The sequence below is a fragment of the Callithrix jacchus genome, chromosome 10 (genome assembly GCF_049354715.1).
Source record: "Callithrix jacchus isolate 240 chromosome 10, calJac240_pri, whole genome shotgun sequence".
In the NCBI taxonomy this organism is placed as follows: Eukaryota; Metazoa; Chordata; class Mammalia; order Primates; family Cebidae; genus Callithrix; species Callithrix jacchus.
In genome coordinates this window covers 25,007,606-25,024,383 of record NC_133511.1, presented here as the reverse complement: position 1 = coordinate 25,024,383, position 16,778 = coordinate 25,007,606, and the positions used below count along the sequence as shown (strand labels likewise).

General features: G+C 46.6%; 1 protein-coding gene across 11 annotated transcripts in view; it reads right to left on the bottom strand.

Moving 5' to 3' along the window:
• The window catches only part of PKNOX2 (PBX/knotted 1 homeobox 2), a 270,089-nt gene that overhangs the window by 26,140 nt on the left and 227,171 nt on the right, over nt 1–16,778 (bottom strand). For all 11 annotated transcript variants that reach the window (XM_009007059.5, XM_035264995.3, XM_009007057.4 and 8 more), the window contains one exon: nt 10,696–10,884. In XM_009007059.5, coding sequence (XP_009005307.1) covers nt 10,696–10,884 — 189 coding nt within the window. The remainder of the gene's footprint in view (nt 1–10,695; nt 10,885–16,778) is intronic.

The window sequence follows — 16,778 nt, the reverse complement described above, 5'->3', positions numbered from 1 at the left end:
GGTTTAGAGATGCCTGGGACTTGCCCAAGGCCACACAGCTGGTTAGCAGCCAGAGGACAGGAACACAGCGCTACTTCACCCACAAATGCGCCTTACACAGGTTCTGGGCAGCAAATGCCCCTTGAATCCTGCAGATTAACCAATGGTCATTGCAGGCACAGTGAACAGATAAAAACAACTAAGACCCAGGAGTCCAGAAGCAGCGTGGGCACCGGAGGAAAGACAATCACGTCACGACCCTTCTCTGGGCCTCATCTTGTGTATAAAGTGCATGTGGCACCAGTAGCTCTCAAATTCTGCATTTTCATGATGAGCCTGCTCTGAATTTGAGTTTCCCTTGTTCCCACATCCCAGCCTACCATTCTCACGGCATGTAAACCAGTATTGATATTATATTTGGAGCTGAAGCACACTCGGAAGGTAAATTTACTTTTACTTTTTTTTTTGAGATGGGGCAGGGAGTCTTGATATGTTGCCCAGGCTTGTCTCAAACTTCTGGGCTCATGTGATCCTTTCACCTGAGCCTCCGGAGTCACTGGGATTATAGATGTGAGCCACCACACCAGGCTTGAAGGTAAGTTTAATGGAGGAGTGGGTACCTCCATGCCATTCACCTTAAAACCAGTGGAAGTGACTTCTCAATAATCCCTTGTTTGGAATCATCCATGCTAGCATGCTCCTCTTTGGTAGGGATATTTGAGGATTTCAAACATAAAAAGTTGTCCCAGACTTTCTTCATCCCCCAAAAAGTACCCAGCAAGGTTAGAAAAATACAAGCAAAGTTGATAAAATAAATACAAGATGTGTCCCTTGGGATTCAACCATCACACATTGTTTCCTACTCGAAGGCAGAGGGTGAGCCACCACCTGAGTAAGCTTCATCTGCTTACTCAGACCCTGGCTGCTGCTCCACCTTGTGGCTTGGATACCCTCCATGCCAATTTGCCCAGTTTGGATAACTAAAGGCTATTTATGCATTGAATCAGAGCCTTCTCTTTCCTACCCTTTTCTCCCTTCTCTGGGTCTTTGGCTGGAAGGTGCTGAGAGGCAACCAGATTCTATCAGTGAAGGAATAAAATAAAAACCTTCAGAGATAGAGTCCAAGGGCAGGGTTGGGACTGGCAACATTTTAGGTGGGGCAGGGAAGAGGAAGCAACATTTTGGCATCCCGGAGGGCTGGGGAAATGATACTCAACCCTTACATCTGTAAACATGAGCTGTTTCACAAACCTACCTTGAGCGTGTTTTTTTTTTTTTTAAAGACACAGATTCTCAGGGCCACTGGATCAGACCCTGACCCATCTAGCAATCTATATTTTAAAAAACCTCCTTGTGATGGTACCAAAGATCAGATGGGTCTGAAAACGACCTATTTACCATAAACACTGAGTATTAGAGAGCATTCTTTCACCACAATGTTCCATTTTAATCTCACCATCACCCCATGGGGTCAGCGGGATAGACTGTCCTATTTGCCTGAAGAGAGATGGAGGTCCAGAGAGAGTGGAAGTGACTTCCCAAAGTCAAAGAGCTGTGCCTCTAACCTAAGGCCTCCGGCTCTGAGTGTAGGACCAGTGCTCACAGAGGAATACGTGCCTCGGGGTCAGGCAGACAGGCTCCAGTGCAAGCACAGTGCCTGGCACATTTAGCCATCCAGTAATTTATTTCCCAGTTCCCTTGGCTAAGATCACTCAACTAAGGAGTGGCGCAGCTGGGATTTAGAAACCTGTCCTACAAGCCCTCAAGCCACTTGAGTCCTTTACTTAGCAACGAAAGGGGTTCAGCTGGGGTTGCACATGCGGCCAGAGTTGTGCAAACCTTGCTACGTGCCTCCCTGTCTGAGATGTTCCTGGGTAGTGGCCGAGTCCCAGGATCCTAAGTGTCGTCTCTGACTGGCCCCACAACTTCACTTCGCTGTGATTTCCAGTCGAGGCTTAGTCTCTAGCATCTCTTTTTTTCTTTCTTTTTTTTTTTGCTGGAGACGAGGGGGGCTCTGACTCTCATTTCTCAGGAAGGAGCTTCCAGAGCAGCAGTGGAAGCCCCTGGGGAGCACATGTTGGCTAAGCACATAGTATTATTAGCTTTTTGACAGCTTCCCCTCGGGGCTTATCAGACTCCAAACCCAGGTAGATGCCGCTGTGTCTAGACGCAAACAGAGTTGTCCCCTCTAGGCTCCTTAGCACCCAGATGGAGGTGAGAAGAGTGTTTGATGCCATTCTAGTGATGTTTTTCAGCATCCAGCTCTCACATCCCTACTGGAATCATCCAGGAACCTGGAGATGAGAGCTGGTTATCCAGCCCAAGTACCGTTTGTTTTGTTCGGCTAGGAACACATCGTAGTGTCCCCAAGCCTCTGGGAATTGTCTGAAGCCTGGGAATCAGATGAAAACCAACACACTGGGCTCCACGGGCACCCCCGGAAGCAGCCCCATTCCTGTTCCTTGGGTGCTGTTGATTGAGACTCAGAAGCAGAGAGCCTTGAAGGAGAGGCAGAGCAAGGCAGGGCATTGGGTTTGGAATGGCAGAGAACTGGTGCCTCCTGAGCCATCCTGTGGGCCAGCTGCAACACCCTGGAACTGCAGCCACCACTCATTCTACACAGACCTTAGTGGTCACTGGGTGAGTTTGACTCCAAATTGCATTTGGAGCAGCAGAAGGATGATTTGTTCCCAAGGAAGGCCTGACTAAGAAATGGTGAGAGACTGTGGAAGGACTTTTTGAAGTGGGGGGTGCAGGGGCCCACATGAATGGACAGTGGTCTGATGTCAGCCCTGGAAGAGCTGTCTGCCCTGTGAGACACTGTGCTTCATTGCTAATAGGGAAAGGGCTTGGGCTGCCCTAGGATACTCAAGGAAGACTTTATTTTCACTCAAGGAAGGAATTCCTGGAAGAAACCATAACGGGACCAAGACATGAAGGAGTGAAGGGAATAAATGACAGAAAAATTTCTGTTTAAGATGTTTTGAAATAGAATTTTTGTCTTACTTGGATGCCTGTGAAACAGGGGAGTGAACTGGGTGGCCTGGCAAAGATCCTTCCAGCTGAGGATTGTAAAAGAGCCAATGCCATTTCCTGGGGATTGTGTGGGAGGGTGGGTGAGGATGAGTGTGTGGCGGGTGTGGGGTGGTGTGGAGCCAGACCCCACCACCTGCCATCCTCCCCCTGGCCACTAGGGGTCTCTGCTGATCCACCTGCTCAGACCACACTCACCAAAGCCTCCCAGGAGGCCGGCGCTGGCAGCTCCCCTGCCTGGGCTGGGTAGTGCAGGGGTTGGTTCTGAGTGTCTCCCTTCTGCTAGAAAGCTTGTCCCAACGTCCCCAGGCCATGGCCACAGCCCGTCCTCTGGACTCTTCAGAGCCTCCCATCTATCTGCCTTACATACCGGACACAACAGAATGGTTCTTTCTTATGCAGGCGTCTTCTTTCCCTGGCTTGGTTGCAGGCTTTTTGAGGGAAAGCGGGGTCTTTCTTTGAATTTCCCGAAACTGCTTAGCACAGTGTTAAGTGCATGGTAGATGCTAGATACATGTGTGGTCTGACTGGGCTTTGGCCTAGGGCTGGGGGTGTATTCCTATGTGTGTGTGTGTGGGGGTGTGGGGTGTCTATGTGTGAATGTGTGCGCATGCGTGTGCGTGCTCATACATGCACAAATGTGCCTTACGAGGGTGGAGAGATTGTCCCTGTCCCCAAACACCCCTTCCTGGCAGCATCCCTCCGTTCTGGCAGAACCAGGGCCCTGTCTTAGACCAAGAAAAGTCAGATTCCCAAACTCGGGGACGCCAAGCACATGTAAACAAGCCACCTAATCCTGTTCTTGTTCCACTCCTGTTGGGGGCTTTAGTCTCAAGGGAAAGGCAGTTCTGGCCTGTGGGGACAAGCAGCAGCTGCTGCTCTTAAGGAACATTCCTTCTCAGGCGGGAGAAGTGCTCTGGTTTCACTAGCCTGATGGGAAGGGCCGCCCTCCTGTCTCCCGGCTCTGTGGCTGCAGGGCCGGGGGTGAGGAACCGGCAGAAGAGACAGCTTTAAAGCCTGTGACATTTTTTGCTACTTCAGTCTAGGGATGCCCCCTGTCCATCTAAGTAGTGATCTTCCCAGGGCAGATTCCTCCTATGCCCCAGCCCCATCCAGTCTTCAAACTCCCTGGTCCTGTCCTCAGGTTCTGCTGGGCAGAACCTCTAGGGTCCTGGCTGGGGTGACAGTCCCCCACCGCCTCAGCCCCCTGCCAATCTGGAAAATTCAAAATTCCTTAGAGATCAATAGACAAGTGGCACCCTTCCTAGGTAGGGATGTGTTGATTAGCCCCTTCCTATTCTGTTGGGGAGGTGCAGAGTTGCAGGGTCGTATCTGACTGCTGGGCCAGCACCTCTGTATGGCCTTAACTTCGTACCTCTCTTTTCCCCACTTCCAGTCTACTAGAAAATCCAAATTCTTGCTTCCTAGCAATTGGTTTCTTCCTCTGTAGTCCCTAAAGCCCTGACCAAAGGGCCATCCCTCCCCACCGGGTCCCAGGACCCCTGATTCTTCTCCCTATGTGTCCCAAAAACATATCCCCATGTAGCAAGAAGATGGGCTCTGAAGTAGCCCATCCCAGACTCCACCACTTGGTAGGTGTGTGACCTTGAGCCAGGGTTTTCGCTTCTCTCAGCTTCTCTTTCCTTGGATGTAAAATGGAGAAAATAACGTGTACCTTGAATCCTGTGGTGAAGAGTAAATTAACCTGTGGAAAGCACCTAGTACACACCATGTTTGAGACAAAGGGGAGCTTAATAAATGTTCAGTTTCCCCGCCCTCTGCCAGCTCTTCTTGCACCAATGCAAGATGTGGCTGCTCAATTGATTTGTCTCCAGCATGCCTCCAGACCTGACCCCATCACCTATATTCTCCACTACCTTTAAAATCTTTAGCAGTTGGTCACCACTATCAGCCTCAAAACAGAACTCCCACACATTTGGCTTCAAGGTACTCCATCATTACACTTGGAGATCTCGGACTGTGTCGCACCTGTTTTTATATCCCCAGAACTCAGCAGGCTCCAGAATGCCTGAATGGGTGCAGGATGCATGAATGAATGACTCCCCCTCCACCCAGTCTCCTCTCTAGGTATTCTGATTGGCTCTCTCTGTTCCTCGCCTTCTTCCAGACTTCCCAATACATTGGAAACACTCACCTTTTTTTTTTTTTTTTTTGAGACAGAGTCTCACTTTGTCACCAGGCGCCAGGCTGGAGTGCAGTGGCACAACCTCCGCTCACTGCAACATCCACCTCCTGGGTTCAAGCAATTCTCCTGCCTCAGCCTCCTGAGTAGCTGCGACTACAGGCACACACCACCATGCCCAGCTAATTTTTTTGTATTTTTAGTAAAGATGGGGTTTCACCATGTTGGCCAGGATGGTCTTGATCTCTTTACCTCGTGATCTACCCACTTAGGCCTCCCAAAGTATTGGGATTACAGGCATGAGCCACCACGCTTGGCCAACACTCACCTTTATAAAGGTGGCCTAATAGGCTACCAGCTCTCCCCAAGCCTGTCTGAAATGCCACTTCCCCCAGGAAGTCCTTCCAGCCAATGAATCTGCAACTTCTCCAGTCACAATGGGCAGAATCCTCCCGTTAGCCTCTCCACTCTGTACTGAGGTTTGTTTATCATACTGGGGGCAGGAACAAACTGGCCATGAAGGCGTGAGGGCTGGGTCCAGGGCCTGGCCCTTCTCTGAAGAAGGATGAAGGATGCTGAGTGGAGACTGGGGCAACCTCAAACCACATGTGAGGATCGCCCAACCCCAGAATCCCTGCCTACAGCTGCTTTCCCCATCTCTTTGGCTGCTCCTTTCCTCTATACTCTTGACCCTGAGTATTTCATGGCTGACATGATTTATCTAGATCCTCATTGCAACTCATGGCTCTCTCCCACTGAGTCTGGAAGCTCCTCTTGGACAATGGCTTGGATCTGTTCTCACAGGACCTAGCACAGTGCATAGAGCGAGTGCCCCCCAAATGCTTGGCAATTGAATGAGAACCATGATTCAATCCAATTTGCCTGGAACAGGGCTGAGGCTTAAATCTCCATAGAGATAGAAGGATGAATTTCAGGTCAAACTGATACTTGAGTGAGGCGGGAGTTAAGTTCTATCTCGAGGAATGGTTCTGTTTGCGCCCTCTAGGAAGGACAGGAGAACCCAGAGTTGGGGTCTAGAACCAGTCTCCTTACAGAGGATGAAGCCCCTGTAGGAAGCCTGGGCTCTGAGGAGTAGGAAGCCTGAGTGTCACTGGGTGCCTGCAGCACCCAATGGGTTCCTAGGGAGGGGAAAATCTAGCTGTGGCCCAGGTCTTTGCAAGTCTGCCTTAGTCCCCTGCTTGGCAGAGCAGTCTGCCTTACTTCCCACCTCCACTCCGCCCAACAGAGAAATAGAAGGACGAGCAGGAATACATTCAACCCATAGAACTAGATGGAGGACACGGCATAACATCTGGGAGTGGGGGGTACCAAGTTGAAAACAAAAATGTCTCCCACTTTGCAGCACAACGCTGGATGATTAGCACACAGGGAAAACCATGAGCCAGCAGTTTGCAACAAAGCTGGCAGGCGGCTGGAATGTTGATCCAGAGGATCATGTTCCAGAGGGGAGACACCCCTCCCCAGGCCAGGCTGGTGCTCAGTGAGGCTATTTCAGGCTGGGGGGGATTAAGGGTGAACCATGACGAATGCATGTGTCCCCGCGTGTGTGTGTGCGTGCGCGCGCGCACACACACACACACACACACACTTTTCTCTCTCCTCTCCATATAGGCTCCTGTGTCTTGAACCCAAGACCTGTCTCCTGCATTGAAAGTCTTTGGTCCCCAATTATTAGCAGCTCTGGGCCTCCTCTCCTTCTTAGGAGAGTCCATGCAAGCCCCCAATACTACCTTAGTGTGACAATGACAGGAGCCTCTCCTGGGAAGGCTTAAGAGAGGTGTGAGTGTGCAGGTGGGCTGAAGGATGGCCAGAGAAGGCAGGAGAACAGGTTAGTAAGCTCCTGCCATAGCCTATGTATAATTACCATATTTACCCCCAAGCCTCAGCAAAGCAGGCAGGGGCAGTCAGAGAAAATGCAGGGACAGTTTGAGTAATACAATAGGAGCAGCACAGAGCACGTCCTACTGACTTTCCCTCCTCATACCTGGACTGTGCACTGAGCCACATCCACTGTCCTTCCACTTGCTTTCACTCTTGCCACCATTCCTCGTTCCTCTTTCCATCTTTCCTTCTGCCCGTCATTCTCGGCATCATCTCTCTTTTCCTGCGTTTGTGTGTCTCCCTGTCTCTGTTGCTCTTTTCTCCAATTCTTCAGCCTGTCTCTACCTCCCTCCTGAATGTTGACCCTGCATATTTGGCTTTCTTTCCCTTTATTTTTCTTCTTATTTCTCCTTTCCTCCTTTGGCTTCCCCTTACCCCCAACTCTCTCTCTCTCATTCCATAACTTCTTTCAATAAATGCTTCCTGGCCATCTATCATGCACAAGACCTTGTGACAGCCACTGCTGGGGTCACAGGGAGAGTACAATAGAACTCTGAAGGAACGAGTCTATTTCAAGAGACTATCAGTAGGCAGAAGCCAGGAATGGTTGTTTTCGGTCTATAATAAGGTAATTTTCCAGCCTGACCAACGTGGTGAAACCCTGTCTGTACTAAAAATACAAAAATTAGCTCGGTGTGGTGGCATGTGTGCCTGTAATCCCCGTTACTCAGGGGGCTGAGGCAGGAGCATACCTTGAACCTGGGAGGTGGAGGTTGTGGTGAGCCGAGATCGCGCCACTGCATTCCAGTCTGGGCGACAGAGCAAGACTCTGTCTCAAAAATTAATAAATAATAAAAGGCAAAGTGATTTTGTGATTTCAAACATATAAAATACTGTTTCTACTCAAAAAGTGTTATCTAGGATATGAAAATGAGATGAACACAAGCATCTAGAATACAGTCACAGTGACTTTTGCCATATCGATGGCTCAGCAGGCTCCAGCAGTTAGTGGAGTACAGGAAGCGTCCATTCTTGATGGGGCATCAGGGAGGCCTCCTGGGTGAACAGCCTTGTTACTGCCCGTGGGGAAGAAGCTGGGTTTGGTCCTACAGAGCAATGAGGTCGGGGAGGTGTCACCCGAACAAACAGGTATGGAAGGATGGTTACAGCACCTCGATCAGTCAGATTGGCCCAACCAGGAAGGCTGAAGCCAGACCTAGGAGGGCCTTGGATGTCAGATGAACAGATGTGGAAGCCCTGTCTCCCACTCCCAGAGGCATGGCAAGCAAGGTTTCTGAGCAGGCAAATGATGTGAGCAATGGTAGAAAGATGAATCCAGCAGCAGAAGCTTACGAGATGAGTGGGTGTGCAGGTAGGCTGAGGGATGGCCAGAGAAGATGGGAGATCAGGTTAGGAAGCTCCTGCCATAGCCTATGTGTAATTACCGTATTTACCACTGAAGCCAGAACAAAGCAGGCAGTGGCAGTCAGAGAAAACACCGGGGCAAGTTTGAGTAATACCAAGTAGGAATACCTCACAAAGTGTCTTTTCTCTTTCTTAGTGTCTTGCCTGAAACCCCTCTCCACGCCCCCACTGCCCAATTGTCTGATTCCTCTTTCCCAGCTGATCAGTGGCCTTTCTGCAGTGGCTACCCCTGGGCCAGCTTCACTTCCAGGCAGAGATCTGATGCTTCCAGTGACAGGAATCAAAGTTCTTCCCCCTTTCCTCAAAGCTTGGAAGGCTGAGTGCTGGGATTTCCCAGGGGGACTGATTTTTGCAGGTGGCAGTATCTCTGAGATCTGAACCATCCAGAGCCCACGTTATCCTTCTCTGCAAACCCCACTTCTTCAGTGGCCCTGTTTCTGCAGCCTGACTTGTCAGCCTCAGACCCCCAACCCTGAGGGGACAGAGGTGGCTGCTAAGCCCTCTGCCCTTCCGTCCTCCTCCCACTACCCTGGTGCACCCCCAGCTCCAGAGCTCGAGGTGGAGTTGGAGGGCCCAGGAGGGGAAATCCAGTGCCTCTCCAAGGACCTGATTATTTCCAAAGACTTGTGCTAATTTTCTGATATGATCCTCACATCTCTGTGAGGCACTAAATCCTCATTACTTTTCCTGACCGATGCATTCTAATTAGATCAACACTTAAAAAAAATTCACAATAGCCACAGGATGGCTTTCCATCTCATTAACTCCTCACTTATTATTTTCATGAAAATTACTGATAAAAATGTGCATCTCCATTTGGCGAGGCCTCACAGCCTCCTCAGCTCCTATCTTGCATCTCTCCCATCACCGGGACTGTGCAGCATCACCATGGTAACCCACAATAATAGAAACTAATAAATTACAAACGAGATGCTCGTTGAGCAATTATTGTCCTCTTTTATGCAAGTTTCTTGCTAATTTTGATCATAAGGGAAAGTACAATAAGACTCTGAAGGAATGAGTCTATTTCAGGAGAATATTAGCAGGCAGAAGCCTGGGCGGGTGGTTTTAGATCTGTAATAAAGTGACTTGGTGATTTTAAGCAAGAGGAAGAGGAAGTAAACTTTGCGCCCTATGTCCTGGGCAGTACGCACTACCAAGTCTCACAAAGAGTCCACTGGGATGGGTCGGATGTGATTCCGAGTATATCTTTTGTGCTTGTTGTCAAAATGTGCAAAGGCTGGCCTTCTAGAAGTCAGCCTGTCCCCTCCCCTGACTCCACCAATCTGAGAAGACAGAGTACATGGGTGGTTCCTTCAGGGTCTAGGGAGAAAAATGGCATAGTCTTTCTTAGGTACTACTTCCAGCACCTCTTGGCACTCACTCCTAGAAAGTTTACCTGCATCCCCATGCCTGATTGTTTAATGAGAATAGGCTACGGAGGCCTCCTTGGGGACCCTCCAAGTATCTTCCAGGACTCAGGAGCTCAGTGGAAGGGGAAGAAAGTCTCAAGTCTGTGGCTTACGCATATGCCCGTAAGTTGGGTGGGGAAGTACTGCCAGCAGCTTTCTTGGTTTGTAGGTTTGGGGAAAATACACTGCCCTGGAGGGGAAAGCCCGTTCTTGCCCAAAGTGTGTAGTCAGCATTTCCGTATTTCCCAGGTCCCAGGATGGAGGCGGCAGGGGAACCTGGGAATAGGGTGAGTTGAGATGACATTGAACATGGCCCTGAACCTTAGGAGGACAGAGGTGACAGGGTAGCATGAGTGCCTGGAGAACGGTTAGGGAGCAGCAGGCCCACGGGATGCTGGCTTCACCCATTAGGTGGGCAGGATTCAGGGGATGACTGCTTTCCCCAAATGCCCTTTCCCAGAAATGCAGATGGCTTGGCAAGCCACAGCCCTCAAGAGAAGCCTGTGGGGCTGGGATGTCTGAGTCCAGTCCCAGCTCATCCTTCAGGAGAGCATTCCATCTCCTTAGCTCTGGTCCTCATTTTGGGGGATATCTTGGGCCAGGAAGCCAGGAATGACTTTGGACACTGTCCCTCTTCAATCAGGTCATTTTCAAGGGATGCCAATCCCCTGGCAGGGCATTCTGTGTACAAAAGGTGGCCTGATGGATATGAAGAGGGGTGGATCAGAGGAGGGCCCTCATGGCAAAGGAACCCAGTGAGTCTAACCAATGAAGGTCACCAGGGGACCTTCCTCCACACCTGGCTCCAGAGTTGAGCCTGGGAGCCTGGCTTAAGAAATGGGACCCAGCTTTGTGTGTTACCTGTGAGTGAAGGTTGATGGAGGGCTGGTTGGGGGAGTAGGGCCCCCCTAGATCATTCCTGAGCAGGTTATCACTGTGCATCTTGGTTTTGAGGCAGGTGATGTAACGGTTACAAAAGTCCTTGCAGAGTTCATTGACTTTCTCCAGCTCCAGCAGGTGGATTCTCAGGACCTGGATTGCCTTCACCATCTGTGGAGAGGGAGGAGAGGTGAGCCCAGGAGTTTGCATCCCATTCCTCTCACTGCCTGGACCTGCAGCCCCAACCACCCCCTGGGAGGGGAGCCTACCTGCTGCCCTAGCTCAGGCTTCCTACACTTGATCTTGGCCAAAAGACCCAGAAGTGGTAGGCAGTGCCTTCTCATCCCCATGACTTCAGTTCTAGTGATGGCGGGCGGCTCTCTGCTGGTTATTCTCTTGCTCTCAGCTCTCTGTTATCACAGCTGTTCTTGAGGCAGTTGTGGTATTCTGAGAACAGCATTGGCCTTAGCAATGGAAGGCCAGGTCCAAGCCCCAGGCCTGTCATTTACTATCTGTATGACCTTGGGCAAGTTGCTTAAACTCTCTGTGCCTTAGTGTCTAACAAATGGGGATGATTATATTCTTCCTGACAACTTTGTTACGGTGTTGTATGAGGGCGTATACATGGTAGCAGGTTGTGAGGTGTGAAAGGCCAGGCAAGCATGAGGAAGACGGAGATCAGAGTTGCTTATAAGTGCCCCTAGAGCTCAGGGACTGTCTATTCTTAAACTAGCATTCTGAGCGCCTCATGGGATACTGGTTACCTTGTGGACTCTCTGTGGATACTTGCTGATGGACTGAATAATCCAGCATGACTTAGCTGGGCACCAGGCTACCTCACTGTCTGTTGTGGCCTTTTCCATGCCCTTTGGATTGCTGTACGGGAGCCTGCTGTCTCTTCAAATGGACATTCCTAACCTTTTCATGGGAAGAAGCTATTTTGCAGTTGAAGCTTTGCTCTTTACGGCTGTCATTACCATAAAAAGCAAATGCTATGGAAGGTATGGAAAACAGGGTGAAAACAAACCTGACTTTGATCCAATCTCCCTAAAGAATGACAACTTTTTCCCACACACATACATTTTACCACAGTTTCAATAACTTTGTGCATGCAATTTTGTTTTATGGTTTTTCCCTTAAGTTTAGCAAATCTATTTTTCTAAGTGCCAGAATTGTCTTCTCTGTCCTCTCTTCTAGACTATGAGCTTGGAGAAGGCAGGGATGATGTCTAATTTGCTCACCATGTTATCTTCAGCACCAACACATGTAGATATTGAGTAAACATTTGCTGAATGGGTGAAAGTTATTGAGTAAATATATTTTTAAATGTTAAATATTATTTCATATGTGTGCCATACTTAACCAGTACCCTATTGTTAGGTATTTAGAGTACTTCCAATTTTTCAATTTTATAAAAAAGTTACAATGAATATTTTCTAAGCTTATAGCTTTTTAAAAAAATGTTTCTGCATTACTTCTTTAGGATGAATTCCCAGAAGTGACAGGAAGAAAAAGCTATGAACGTCTTGTGGATTATGATAAATATTGCCAAATTGCTTTTCAACAGGGGGTTGTTCAAATGGTGCTGGAAAAATTAGACATCCTATGCAAAAAAAAAAAATTAAATCTTGATTTAAACCTCATACCTTAGATAAGATTAATTCAAAATGGATCAAAGACATAAACGTAAGACATAAAACTATAGATCTCTTAAAAAAAAAAAAAAAAGGAAAAAACCTTCAGGATCTAGGGCGAGGCAAAGAGATCTTAGAGTTGACACTAAAAGCATGATCCAGGCTGGGCGCGGTGGCTCACGCCTGTAATCCCAGCACTTTGAGAGGCTGAGTCAGGCAGATCACTTGAGGTCATGAGTTCAAGACCAGCCTGGCCAATATGGCAAAACCCATCTTTACTAAAAGTACAAATTAGCCAGTGGTGTTTGTGTGCACCCGAAGTCCCAGCTACTGGGGAGGCCGAGGCAGGAGAATCGCTTGAACCCTGGGGATGGAGGTTGCCTTGAGCTGAGATCGAGCCACTGCACTCCAGCCTGGGTGACAGAGTGCAATTCCGTCTCAAAAAAAAAAAAAAAAAAAAGATCCAGTAAAAAAAAAAGAGGAACTGGACCTTGTCAAAATTAAAAATGTTTATTCTTCAAGAGACCCTGTGAAGAAGATGAAAAGACTACAAACTAGAGGAGAATATTTGCAAACCACATATCTGACAAGGACTTGTATCTAGGATATATAAAGAACTCTCAAAATCAAACAGTAAAATAACAAGCAACCCAATTAGAACATGGTCATAAGACATGATTATGCATTTGACTGAAGAGGATATACAGATGGCAAATAAGCACATGAAAAGATATGCAATGTCATTAGTCACTAGGGAAATGCAAATTAAAACCACAATGAGATATCGCTACACACCTATTGGTATGGTTAAAATAAAACAAATAAATATGACACCACCAAATGCTGATGAGGAACTGGAGACTAGATCACTCAGACATTGCTGGTGAGAGTGTAAAATGGGAAACAGTATGGCAGCTTCTTACAAAACTAAATGTGTGTGTACCATATGACCCAGCAATTGCACTCTTGGGCATCTATCCCAGAGAAATAAAAACATATGTTTTTACAAAAACCTGTTTACACATGTTCAAAGCAGCTTTGCCTCTAATAGTCAAAATTGAAACAACTCAAACTTGAATGGGTATATGGATAAAGAAAATGTAATTCATCCATATCATGGAATATAACTCAGCAATAAAAAAGAATGAACTATTGATACCCCCTCAACAGTGTGGATAGATTGGGAGGGAATTTTACTGAGAGACAAAAGGCAGTCTCAAAGGATTATATACTATATGATGTCATTTACATAACATTTTTTAAATGACAAAATTATAGAGATTGAAGACAGATTAGTAGTTGATGGGTGGAGTGGAGGAGGGAGGGAGGAACTGTTCTGTACCTTGATTATAACAATGTTTATGTGGATCTAGGTACATGATAAACTTGCACAGAACTAAATACATGTATACACACACACACACACACACACACACGCAGTGCATGTAAAACTGGTGAAATCTGAATATAGTTGGTGTATTGTACCTGGCTGTGACATTGTGCTATGCTTATATAAGATGTGAATCAGGATCTCTCTGTATTAGTTCTTACAACTGCTTGTGACTCTACAAATATACCAAAATTAAAAGGAAAAAATGCTGGGGGGTGCTGCTTATTGCTTTTACAGATCCATTTATGTTGACACAAGCAATATATGGGAGCTCTATTTAATCCCACCCTCCTAGCTTTTGGCTAGCATCTTGATGTCTAGAGGAGAGTATGAACATTATAAAAAGGGATGGAAACAAGGAAGGAAATCTCTCCCAGAGAATTGTGATTGTGAGGTGTGTGTAGAGCAGTGTGGCTTGAAGCCAGCATCACACCCTTCTCTGTGCCTTATTGGCATTTTAAGTGGGGAGCCCATATTCCCTGGGCTGGGTTTGTCTGATGAGCAGGGATTGTGCTCAACTAATTAAGGGTTTTTGGAGTACTAAATTAGACCAAGTGTCACTCAAAGACAGAAAGCAGCAATTGTGTGTCTGCATGCAGGGCTCAGTCACAGGGTCTCCTCCTAAGAAGTGCCACCTCCATGGGGCAGAGACTGAGGGAGACAGAGCCATCCTAAGCAAAGAGGAGAATGGTGGCTTTAGAATGGATCATTTGGACCCGGAAGTGGAGTTAGGTGCTTAATAAAGATTTATTCTTGCCTAATGTTCTACTTGACTTTGGCCATTTACGTCTTGGTCTATGTCTCTCAGTGTAATGAGTACAGGATAAAGTACTTAACAGATATCTGTTGCTGGATTGATAATAATATCCAAATGTTGATCATTCATACTATGTCTCAGGCACTGTGTTAAACCCATTCCAGGCCTCATTTATTCCACACTACCATCTCATTGAGTAGGTACCATTATTGCTCACGTTTTGCATTTGAAGAAAATAAAATCCAAAAATATCACATTTCCTTGCTTTGAGTCATACAACTGGTAAGTGATATGAAGCCAGGTTGCCCCACCCCCACCTGCGTGCCTTGTCTTTTAGTAGAGACTCTCAGGATTATGTAGGTAGAGGAAAGGCAGTGTAAAGAGTGCACGGTTTGGGAGAAAGTGGCTCAGTGACTGCAAGCATAGGATTCTAGGAAAACCAAATAGCTTTTGAGACATCAACGTTTAGGATTTCCAGAACCATTCCTGGTAATGTGCCTTTTCTTGGCTGCTCTGATCTCCCATCTCTCACTCCTGGCGCAGCCTCCCGGGGTCCAAACACCTCACCAACACAGGTGCCTGCTTCTCCATGTGCACATGGAGAAGGCTGGACTGTCAGGTCCCTTATGTTTTCTGACTCTCTGAACATTACCAGGACTTCTGCCCTCAATTCACACTTGGTGGTGTTAGAACAAACCCGCATGATGACCTGGGCCAGGCTCTAGGTGGCTGCACAGTCTAAACTCACCAGGACCCAGGCTGCATCTTCTTCTCCAGCCTCTCTCTGTCACTGGAGATGACCTTATTGCCTTGGACCATCTCCATATTCTCTCAGTCTGCTGATTAAGAAGCTTTTCCTTACCGTCAATCAAAATCTCTCCTGCCTTAATATAAAGTGCCTTCTATAGGTACCAAGAACATCAAGAAACATCGAGGACCTCTATCAGCACAACTTCCTTTAATTTAATTTTATTCATTCAAGAAGTATTGAGTCTTACTATCTGCCATATATTGGACCAGGCGTCTGACTTGAATAAGTTGTTCAATTAACTTTCTCTCCTTTAGACAAAAACAATCATAATTCCTTAAATCTTTCTTCTCTTTCCCTTTCTCCCTTCCTTCTTTCCTCCCTCCCTTCCTTCCTTGTCTTTTTTCCTTCTTTCTTATACACATACATATATATTCATGCATACATATGCACAGAAAAGTATACATATCTATTCATTTATTTTAAATATATAACCAATTTATACTTACTTTACAAAATCAGAAAATACAGGTAAGTAAAACAAAAGTAAAATATGCCCAGAAGAGCTTTGCTCGAATAAAATACATGCATATTTTATATTTGCATATATTTGCACCAGGTGTGGTGCTTAGTGGCCAAAAGTGGACCTATCCTTTGGTGTAATAAAGAGCAGTTGAAGGATTACTTTTTTATGGGCTAATGGAATTAGTTTAAAGATTTAAGAAGGTAGAGTAAATCGTAATGGTATTCTGAGGCAATGAATATGTAGGACCTGTTCAATATTAGAAAGATAAGCAACACCACCAATGTTGGGGAGGCTGCCCAGCAGAGCAGGAACACTGTAGGTTCATTGTCAGGCAGCCATTTGAGTCCGGGCCTGCTAATTGGGTTCCATTGGGCAAATTCCATGATTTCTCTGAGCCTCAGTATCCTTACATGTAAAATGGGGATAATGTTCATCTCTACCTCACAAGATTTGCTAGGGGCTAAAGGAGATTATAATGTAAACATGCTTTATAAACCACAGTAAACCAAATGCCTGCAAGTTGTAAAAATAATCTCTTCTAATAATGTCTGAAATCTCACTGGCTTTTCTACTGCTATTCTATGCTCAGCTTGTGAAAAAATAGTAACTCCCACGGTCTCTTCTTCCCTCATGTTTGTGTTTAGTAAATCATTCTCTATCCTGTGTTTACGGTTTTTGATTTTTGCCTCTAAGTTAGAAAATTCTGATTTATTAAACTATTTTCTAAATGATCAGGGTCATGTAAAAATTTATCCCAAATCTCCTAGAACAAAAACATACCACTTAATTTAACATCACCACCAAATGTAGTCAATGTGTCCTTAAATCCTTTCGCCTTTCCCCAGGTATTGCTCCATCTTTCAGATTCTTTCCCTATCTTTTCTTTCAAAATAATGATCCAGCCCTCTTTAAGAAGTCCCTATCAAAAAAGCAAAACCAGATGCAACCTCACATTTTAGTCTCCTACCACTCTACACAAGTCTCACAGTCACAGGAAAGTTCACAAAAAT